Below are 10,494 nucleotides of genomic sequence, written 5' to 3' on the forward strand. Positions count from 1 at the left end.
AGATAGCAATGATGGAGCAAGAGCGTGCTCTTCTTGTAATACCCAAATTATAGAACTTATAAAAGAGTTGATCTCGTTACATGTGTTACCATCCACTCATCACTTCATAGAAATAATCACATTTAAAGAATTAAATAAGGCACATCCATAAAACCATGCATCACGTGGAGGTCTCATGTTTATGCATTGCAAGATTAATAAAGATGTGCTAATGTCCAAATTAGAATTTAACCCAAAATTTCAATTTAGAAAAGTTGAAGATAACCTTGAAAAGGGGAAGAGGAAATGCTACCCAATAGAAATAAATTTATTATAAATTCTCCCCATAAGAGTATGTTTAAAGTGTACACTTAATCTGAAGATAAACTATCCACAAAGTTGAATTTGAAATTTGGAATCTAAAAATGGAAGGAAAAACAAAACAGGAAAAAGAAAAGAATAAAACACACACAAAATTTATGTACTCCGATAATAGTAGTTGCCTGCATGAGGCTTTTACATTACAATATAATACATCAAGACAAACATCACACAAAAAAAAACCAAAAAAAACAATACATACATGAACTTGATTCCTTAAGAACCTAGAAAACCAAAGTAAAACAAAAAATCATACATGGAACAAAAAATATAGTACCATACAACAATTTACATTACAATATAATAAATCAAAACAAACATCATACATAAAACATGAAATAAAACATCACCATAAAAACAACAGCAAAACAAAAAAAAAAAACAAAAAAAATTAAAAAGGAAACATCTACAATACAATACAATAACATGGTAGCCGCATAATATGAAACACAAAAGCTACAGAATAAAATCTTAAAACAAAAAAAATGATAATAACAACTTACAACACAAAAAAACATAATAGTACCTTCTCTATGAAGAGGTGATTGAGGACTATGTGCTGCGGCCGCGCGCAGCTTTCTTCCGAGTTCTGTGAGTTGAGGACGCCGAGATGGAGTTGAGCTGGAAGAGCAGGTGGCTCCTTGGCGAAGTCCTTGTCCTCAGGTGCCTGGAAACTGTAGCTAGAGTCTAGAGAAAGCGGTGGCTCAAATTCTACCACGCTCTCAACACTTTCTGGGACAAAATCCTGCATGCACAATAAGAGTTTCGGGGAATCATTTCAACAGAGGACCAAAATAGATGATGCCACGAGTACCTTTCTATATATTACATTAACTAAAAGTTCTCAACTCAGTAAAACCTTTTCTGTCAATCTACCACAGCGAAGGTGGCTACAAACAACCCCACAATTGGTACAAAATTCCCAGTGGATGACCTTTCGGAAAATTAGATAGATTATCGCAGTTTAAGCAGTAAAACAAACAAACTACTGTCATCTCATTCATTTTTACCATGAAATTAATACGGATTTGGCATGCTAAAGTTGAGTTAAGCTAAGACCAAAATTCTTCTTCTTTCTTTTGTTAAGGAAGGCAAACAAGCATATGGTTTATTGCAGTATCATGCGTTTTGTAAATTTCACCCAGTACTTTTTTTCCTTGCTGTGCTCAGGTCTTTGGAACAAAATTAATGCTCACATTAACATCAAGAAGGTTAACCGCATTGCCCATTGCATCAGTTTCACAGGGAAGGTCAGGAAGGCATCTCCTTTCTCCATCTACAACACATCTGTATCGGTAAACTCCTGACGGGAGTACCAGCAAAAGAGAGTGATCTTTCCCAGATTTTTGCATGGCTTTTCTGCAACACGTATAAATCAACAATCTCAGGATGAAATTCACCGCAGTCTGAAGTTACGTTCTGCTTAAGTTGGTTAGAACATTCGAAAAATCTCAGGAATTAAAGTTTGACTTATACAGGATTATATAAATAAATTAAATTATTGTACCTTGATTTCCAGTTATCCCATGATCCTTCAACATATACATTCTTTCCTCCAAGGGTCCAGACAATTAAAGAAGGAATTTCCTAAACAAAGGCAAAAGGCGTCCACAAAAGGCAAAAGGCGTCCAACCCAAGTGAGAAATTTAATAGTGATGTGAGAAATTAGGGTCCAGACAATTTAACTCCACAAAAGGCAAAAGGCGTCCAACCCAGCACGGCAGATAAACAAACAGGTCTCTCACGCATTGGGCCAACCCTCCACATGTACCGCCTACCAGCCCAAATGTAGTACACCTAAAAAGGCAACAAAACAAGCCCAATGCAGTACACAACCCCCCAACCGCCAGCCCTCCAGCCAGCCACCAGCAGCCCCCAACACAAAACCACAGAACCCCAGCCGCCAGCCCTCCACCCCAGCCGCCAGCGGCCAGCACAAAACCCTCCCCCCTCTCCAGAAAAAAGAACAGAACTTCAATGTCTATGAGGATACAAAGTACATGATGATGACAGAGGAAGATAAAAGAGGCAAAGAAATTGAAAAGGTATACTCATATGTGCTCCCAATCTCATTTTGTTGATGCTTCTCTGTTCAAAAAAGTTGAGGCCCCCTGGATTTTTGCAGAAGAAAAAAAATTCCCATGCTCGAAATAAACAACACAGCATCTCTGCCCACTCTTTCACCCCAACCAAAAGTCAGAGCTCCCATGGATTTCCGTGCCACGGGACACTTTCTGGTTTAAAACACCATCGTTGATACGTACTTGCCGGCATTAGCAAGCTGGTTAATGTCGTGGCCTTCTTCCAAGTACCTTCTCAGACACTAGCATGCAACAGTAGACCATTTTAGTTAGTCTGATGAGCAGATAGATCTGCTAGATTCGTTCAATGTCAGTCTACCTGCATTGCTCACCAGTAGTATGGCAGGAAAGAGAGCACGTATGCCAGGTTCTTGAATTGGGAGCCGCTGGTACAACTTCCATACGCGTGAGTTCTGAAAGTTTTAGCCATGAAGTAGCACCCCGTGAACTCGAGGTGTCTTAGCAGTGGGATCTGCAAAACAAGACATTTTGAGCCGCAAAGTAATAAGTACAATGGCTAGCTCTCCATGCATGCCTAGTGTACGGCTGAGCATAGTTTACCTGGCTGGTTAGCTGGTCAGCCATGAAGAAATCCGCCATCAGAACCTGCATGACAAGGCATTCTAGTAGATCAGATCAGATGAGCTATTTCAAACAGACTTGACAGACAAACAGATTTCTCACCCACTCCTAGTTTGTATTACTTGACAAACATCCCATGCTCGGATTTTTCTTGTACACCCCATGTAAAAAACACCTGCAACAAAAAACATGATAATTAGAAGATATCATAATAGATTTCTCACCGACTCCTAGTTTGTATTACTTATTCAAATTGGATTAACATATGCAAAAAAATATTTGTATTACCTCTTCGATTGGATAGAAGACTAACACACTATCCATTAATTTTTGCCCCCCCTCCCTCCCCTGATGATCTGCCGCAAAACACAAAAAAGATGGCTACACATGAACTTGCCCTCTGCCTGCCGCCTCCAAGAACTATATCTGCATGATCTGAACATCCTCTGACTTAGCTGAAAACGACCAGAGCAAATACACATCTACAAGGAAAAAAACCACATAACACAAAAAAAATAGCCAAGATTGAAAAAAAACTGGGCATAAATTTTCTTCCCCTTTTCGCAGATTCATGTTGATGGTACTAACAAGTTTGTCACTGAAAACAACATATTCTCAGAAGATGAAATTACCAATTTTCAGCACCATATATTGGAGATAATTGGAAGTACTCAGGTAAAAAGTATATGAGAATTCCCGTAATTACAGTTGAATAAGATGAAAAAATTCTATCCACATGTTTTGAAGACTAAAAAACTTTTTGTGATTTTTTTATGAATGTGCAAAAAACAGATGGCTGGAAGGCGTTTTACTCAAAATGGATCAAGCAGTACTCAGATATACGCACAAATGATGCTGCCATATGTTTCAAACCAGATAATAAAATGCAAAAAAAACATGAACAACACCTACTAAATTATATATGGGAATTTAATTGATCCTTGATGATTATGCAGGGTGGATACATGGATCTGATGATGGAACAGATACGTAACTCGCAAGGAGAATCAGTGAGTGAAGTAGGCAATGAAATGCAAAGTGGCCTATGCACACAAAATGAAACCATGAACAAAAACCTACTAGTGGCCCCATGTGAGACATACACACAGATGATTCTTGAGGAGGACTCAACGCTTGCAAATGCAGACATATCCAAGGTAAGTGTGGGGGTGTGTGGGAAAAAATAATAGTAATATACATTTCATAACATAAACAATGATGTTAACAATGATGTTTATAGCGGCAACAGGATGTGTTAACAGGATATGTTTCAAACCAGGTAATAAAATGCAAAAAAAAAACATGAACAACACCTACTAAATTATATATAGGAATTTAATTGATCCTTGATGATTATGCAGGGTGGATACATGGATCTGATGATGGAACAGATATATAACTCGCAAGGAGAATCAGTGAGTGAAGTAGGCAATGAAATGCAAAGTGGCCTATGCACACAAAATGAAACCATGAACAACAACCTACTAGAAGCACCATGTGAGGCATACACACAGATGATTCTTGAGGAGGACTCCCCGCTTGCAAATGCAGACATATCCAAGGTAAGTGTGGGGGTCTGTGGGCATAAATAATAGTAATATACATTTCATAACATAAATAAAAATTAGAAAACTAACTAAAAAACTGAATTTTTTTGTAGGAGACATTTGGGGAATGCAATGAAGCTGATACATCTAAATATGGGGAAACAATATACCACAGGGATCTCTTTGAGATAATGCATGTACAACAACTAACTGAATGTGCGCAAAATGATGATGGAAAAGAAACTAAAACATCGAGTGCTAGTGCAAACTTTGATGATGCAGAAGCTGAAACAACAAATGCAGGAGATGAAGAGTTAACAGAGGATCAGATTGATGCCTTCATTATGAGTGAGCAGATAGCTACAACAGAAGGGAACAATGCATCAATAGACAGCAAATACACACCTCAAGTTGGGATGGAATTTAAGACCAGGGGAGATGCAGAGCACTTCTTATTCTTCTATGGTTTTTTGGCTGGTTTTAAACCAGCAATCACCCACACTTTCAGGACTTCCAACAAAAAAAGAAGCAATGAAGTAACAAAGGTGGAGCTGAAATGTAACAAACATGGCAAAACAAAAAAGACAAACCAGCAGGAACAAGATATTTGCATAGAAAAAAAGCGCTGCGAGAAAGGGCCAAAAAGGAATACAAATGTCCAAGTTAAAACAGATTGCAGAGTATTCATGGTTATAAAGGAACATGGACAAAAATGGGTGATCGATAAGTTAGACTTGGAACACAATCATGAGCTCAGACCAGCAGACAACAACAACATGTTTAGTGGGCATAAGTACATGACAGATATGGAAAAAGGAATTATAAGAACATTGAACTACAACAACATACCTACACGGAAGATGATTGCTATATTGTCTTATCTGAGAGGAGGTATGACAACATTGCCGTAAAAAAAAGATGTTAGCAACTACAGAACTAAAATAAACAAGGAAGTAACAGGAATGATATGACGCAAGCACTGCAGTTTTTTCAGGAAAAACAGAAGGAAGATCCAAATTTCTTCTATAGAATTGTCATTGATGAAGATAAAAAGGTGAAGCACATGTTTTGGGCAGATGAGACATCTTTGAAATACTACGAGATGTATGGAGATTGCATCAGTTTCGACACCACGTACATGACTAACAAGTACAACCTACCATTTGCGCCATTTGTGGGTGTTACAGGGCATGCACATACATGCTTGTTCGCATGTGCATTCATTTCTGATGAAACAATAGAAACATTCAAGTGGATATTCAAGACATTCCTTGAGGCCATGGGAGGGAAACATCCCCGCACAATAATAACAGATCAACATAGGCAATGAGACCTGCGATCAAAGAGGTCTTCCCTGAAACAGTGCATAGGAATTGCTTCTTCCACATAAAAAGCAAATGCTACCAGAAAAATGGAAATTGCTTTGCAAGAAATATAGGAATGCCAGAGGACTTTAAGGACATAGTTAACTATTCACTAACTGTTTCTGAATTTGAGAGAGACTGGAAGCAAATGGTTGAGGACTACCACCTAGAAAACAACAAGTATTTCAGCAAAATGTGGGAAACAAGAGCCAGGTTCATACCAGTATATTTCAAAAATGACTTCTTCCCATTCTTGCAAAGCACAGGTAGAAGCGAGGGGACAAACTCAAGGTTTAAAGACAATGTGACTTCGACTTATAGTGTGATTAGCTTTTTGCGTGAGTACCAAAGGATTGTGGAGCAAGTGAATGTGTCAGAGGAGTATGAGGATAATGAAAGCAATCGTAAACGTCCAAAGGAACTAATGTTTGGATACACAATAGAGAGGCAAGCACAAGAAGTCTACAATAGAAACATATTCAAGAAATTCCAGTTCCAGTTGCAATCAACACCAAGGCTAAGTTACAACAGAACATCTAATCTGCATACTTTTGAGGTGTATCCAAAATCAAACCAAGAAGAAAAGCCACATAAAATAAGGAGGTACCTTGTTATGGCTAACCTAACATATGGAATGGAAGAGTTCACTTGTGTATGTGGCAAGTTTGACAAGGATGGCATTTTATGCTCCCATATACTTAAAGTGATCATTGAAGAAGGGCTCACGAAAATCCCAGAGCAATACATACTGAACAGGTGGAAGAAAAAACATAAACAAATAGATGGACCACTGCTGCGTGCATCAATGCCGACCCACCCAGTGCTAAGACACAACCTATTGAGCCGGAAAGCAGCATTACTCACATCAGCAACAGCAAAAACAGAGAAAACTATGGAGTTTATATGTGAAGAATTAGACAAACTACAAGAAAAGGTTTGCCAAATGCTATCATCAGAAGAAGATGTAATAGCAGGACCTTCGACAGGAAGAGAGAAGGAAGACAATGCTGCAAAACATACATGACCAGTAGTTGAAAATCTGCATAACCCTGAAGCAGTTAAACAGAAAGGAAGGCCAAAAAAACCTACAAGGTTAAAGCCACTAGTGGAGGAAATCCGCATCAAGATGAAGAAGGCAGAGCAAAAGAAAAACAAGAAAACAAGCAATGCAGCAGCAAGTATGTCTATCTAAAAAAACCTGCTTTTGGTTTTTTTTATAATTACATTGACTTAAAATCTATAATTTATGTTTATAGGCCCACAAGGAAAGGAGAAGAAGAAGATGAAAAGACAAACACCTTGAAGAATTACTGCTCCCCCCTCCCAACAGAACCACCAACACTCACACTGAAAAAGATGCAGAAAAAATGGAGAGAAAAATGAAGAACACTTAGTGGAGAAAGGGGAAGGGATGGACTGTGCATTTATGATATATTCATATAGTTGGTGCAAACAACAAAAAAAGTTTATTTTTCTTTCAGTTGAGTCATGTAATCGCTTGCAAAAACAAATTGTTGAAAAACAGATCATGCTTGCCTGATTAGATCCATCGCATCAGCCCATCCATGTACCGCATAACTAGCTTATCTGGTATTGGGTCGTGCTCCATTGGCTAGGCCCACCAGCAATGATTTACACACTTTATACCGCAAAAACATTATTTAGCTGCCACGGATTCCAATCTACTTGAGTTTATGGAGATGAAAAAGAAGTTCCTATTATCTGAGTAGAGCCGTAGAGGACAAAATGATAAAAGAAGTTCCTATTATCACAGTTTTTTTTTGTTTAACCAAAATTTCAATATGTGTTTTCTCTTCAAGAAACATCAGCAAAAAATTGCAGAAAAAGTGGAGAAAAGAAATGAATAAAATTTTAGGGGGGTTAGATGATGGGATGAACTTTGCATTTATAATATATTAATAGAGTTAGTACAAAAAGCAGAAAAAATGGTTTTGTTTTTAAATCAGATGAGTCATGAAATGGCTTGAACAAAAAAAACTCTTGACAAAAAAGAACTTACTAAATAGTAAAAAAACAAACTCTTTAATTCAATAATAGTACGGACAACTTGGAAACAAACTGCAATCACACTTTTATTACATACACTGGGGAAAAAATGAACATAGAAATGAACTTCAGATATAACATGTCTTTTTTGATTGGAAAAAGAAGCTATTGATCAAAACTTGGCGATGATGAATCAGAAATATCTGCCATTGCTGCTCCAACATCCATAGAAAACACGAACAACTACTTCCCAACGGTTCAAATATGCTAGTTGACAATCCGAGGATCAATATTCTGGTATAAAGAAAGCAAATCAGACCAAAAAATGATGCACAAAAACAAAAAACTCCATACCACCATCAGCACTGCACGCACCACCCACGAAAAAAGGAAAAAACTAGAAAAACAAAATAATAAGAGCGCCCAAAAAAACAACCCAAATTGAATCACAAAAAACCTGAAGAAACATGTTGCGAACTAGAGACTTGTCTTCAGTGTTCTTCTCACTAAAATAGAGATCGTTGGCCAACATAATTCGGATTTGAGGGATGTCCTCAGTGCGGAACTTGAGCATCATATCAACAGATATATCCCAATATTCCATGTATTGTAGTGTGAAAATACTGCAGTCATGCCTATGATAATTCAAGAAGGAAAAATTACTACAAGAAATAATTTATTGTGGGTGTTTTCAAACCATATAAAATATATAGAAAAAATTAAGATAGCAACTGAATTTGGATTCTAATAAAAAGAAATGATAGAAATGAAACTTACGTATTTTCCTGCTTTGGTACTGCAGGATATAAAATTTTGAATGATGATACATAAGCATGACCAACTAAACTAGGCAGAGCAACTCTAACTAAGGTCTAAACTAGGCTAAAAAAATAACGATACACTTCACATGGAAAAGGCAATGAAACAAACCAACAAAATTGCTGAAAATCTCGGACAGATCAGGCAAGAGCATTCATAAGACAGTAGAAGTGAGCAACACACTGGGAATAAGAATACAAACCACTTAGGAAAAAAATACTACATATACCAACTATGTCTTATCTGCCACCATCCATAACAGTATACCAAAAAATAGAGCCTCAGACTGTCATCACAGCAATACAACACTACACCCAATGAAGATCAGAGACATGGGCAATTAACAACTAAAACATGATAGTATCTGAATTTGTATTCTAATAATAGTAAAAACAACTACAAAATATCTACAATAAATAATATATTGAGTGAGATTTTAAACCATATAAAATATATAAAAAATTTAAGATAGCAACTGAATTTGGATTCTAATAAAAAAAGAAAAAAGGATAGAAATGAAACTTACGTATTTTCCTGTTTTGGTACCGCAGGATATAAAATTTTGAATGATGATACATTTATGTTTGAATCAGAATATAATAACCATAAGACTTTGAACACCTGAATCTAGAAAAAACACACAACATTAGAAAAAAATGAAAAAAAGATAAATATCAATAAAATATATAATATACACAAGAAAACAAAATACATGAAGAAGAAAAAAGGCACTTACAAGCTTGTCTCTAACAAAGCATTGAAAAGGATCTTCCTCATCAAAATATGAATCCATAAAAACAAAACGCTTATTCTTCAAATCAACAATGAACAAAAACCAATGGTTCCCATGGCACACTGGAAAATACAACTGTAAAAACAGATTGAGGTAAAATAAGAACAAGGCAGTGAATGTATGGCACATTAAGGCTGCTGCTTGGACAAAAAAAATTTACAACAAACTAAGCAAACAAAAAACCTTGTTAGAGCGATGCAACTTCAAAGCAGAATTAGCCCCCAGAAACGATTTCCTTAGATCTTCAACTTCATATTGGATATTGTATTCCATCATCGAATGCTGTAGTAACAATAGAAATTAAAAAAAAGAAAAACACTTAACAAAATTACAAAAAAATGCAAAACAAAACCAAATAAAAAGTTGAAGAACAATTACCCCCACTTTTGGATAAAAGAAATGTTTCTTTGACAGCCTAGGATGAATATCTTCAAAATGTTTCCGGCAAAATCCAGCAATAAAAAAGTTGGCACAGTGACCATTGAGTTCTATTGACAGTCCAAAAGATTCCCAATTTACAGTGGTGGTTTTGGAAAACCGAACTGCGACCAAACTGAAGAAAAAATAAGTAAAAAAATATTAGGCTATTATGAAAATTGGTGTATAGGAACAGAAAATAAAACTAATAAAGAAAAATTGAATAAAAATAAAAGCTACACTTACTCTTTCCATTGGCTCCGCCCCATGCCACAAAGAATATTATAATATCGCAATAGCACATTAGAACATGGAAAACGGGCGTGAGCATTTTGAACTTGTAAGCAATTTTCACCAACATCATTATTGACTACATTTCCAACTTCTAGTTGATTTCCCAAAAAGAATCCCCCAGCTTCTGACTCTACATTGAATATGTTCATATCATTGTACATCTGATCAACTGCAGCTGCTGATTTGGATCTACTACTACCATGTAAATTAGCGCCAACCATATTAACAGC

General features: G+C 36.6%; 2 protein-coding genes across 2 annotated transcripts; one reads left to right on the top strand and one right to left on the bottom strand.

The window, feature by feature from the left end:
- Nucleotides 1–350: 350 nt before the first annotated feature.
- LOC103652237 (SNF1-related protein kinase regulatory subunit beta-1) lies at nt 351–2,109 on the bottom strand. The gene is made up of 5 exons (XM_020550923.1): nt 2,095–2,109; nt 1,868–1,947; nt 1,557–1,719; nt 887–1,105; nt 351–398 (listed from the first exon to the last, which is right to left on the bottom strand). The coding sequence occupies exons 1-5, from the start codon at nt 2,107–2,109 to the stop codon at nt 351–353; spliced, it is 525 nt and encodes a 174-aa protein (XP_020406512.1).
- A 138-nt stretch (nt 2,110–2,247) lies between these two features.
- LOC103650659 (uncharacterized) lies at nt 2,248–7,458 on the top strand. The gene is made up of 5 exons (XM_020550325.1): nt 2,248–2,405; nt 3,980–4,180; nt 4,385–4,585; nt 4,684–7,112; nt 7,191–7,458. Exons 1-4 carry the CDS (start codon nt 2,361–2,363, stop codon nt 5,479–5,481), a joined length of 1,245 nt encoding a protein of 414 aa, XP_020405914.1. The 5' UTR covers nt 2,248–2,360; the 3' UTR covers nt 5,482–7,112; nt 7,191–7,458.
- Nucleotides 7,459–10,494: the final 3,036 nt, after the last annotated feature.

This window comes from Zea mays, chromosome 3 (assembly GCF_902167145.1).
Source record: "Zea mays cultivar B73 chromosome 3, Zm-B73-REFERENCE-NAM-5.0, whole genome shotgun sequence".
Taxonomy (NCBI): Eukaryota; Viridiplantae; Streptophyta; class Magnoliopsida; order Poales; family Poaceae; genus Zea; species Zea mays.

What these genes read in the sequence shown, in the direction of transcription:
- LOC103652237 (XM_020550923.1), bottom strand. An exon ending in TGGGATAACTGGAAATCAAG is followed by an intron (nt 1,720 to 1,867) that starts GTACAATAATTT and finishes TACGTGTTGCAG; the next exon opens with AAAAGCCATGCAAAAATCTG. An exon ending in TTAACCTTCTTGATGTTAAT is followed by an intron (nt 1,106 to 1,556) that starts GTGAGCATTAAT and finishes TTGTGCATGCAG; the next exon opens with GATTTTGTCCCAGAAAGTGT.
- LOC103650659 (XM_020550325.1), top strand. Translation starts at nt 2,361, where the DNA reads ATGATGATGACAGAGGAAGATAAAAGAGGCAAAGAAATTGAAAAG. An exon ending in GAGGCAAAGAAATTGAAAAG is followed by an intron (nt 2,406 to 3,979) that starts GTATACTCATAT and finishes ATGATTATGCAG; the next exon opens with GGTGGATACATGGATCTGAT. An exon ending in CAAATGCAGACATATCCAAG is followed by an intron (nt 4,586 to 4,683) that starts GTAAGTGTGGGG and finishes ATTTTTTTGTAG; the next exon opens with GAGACATTTGGGGAATGCAA.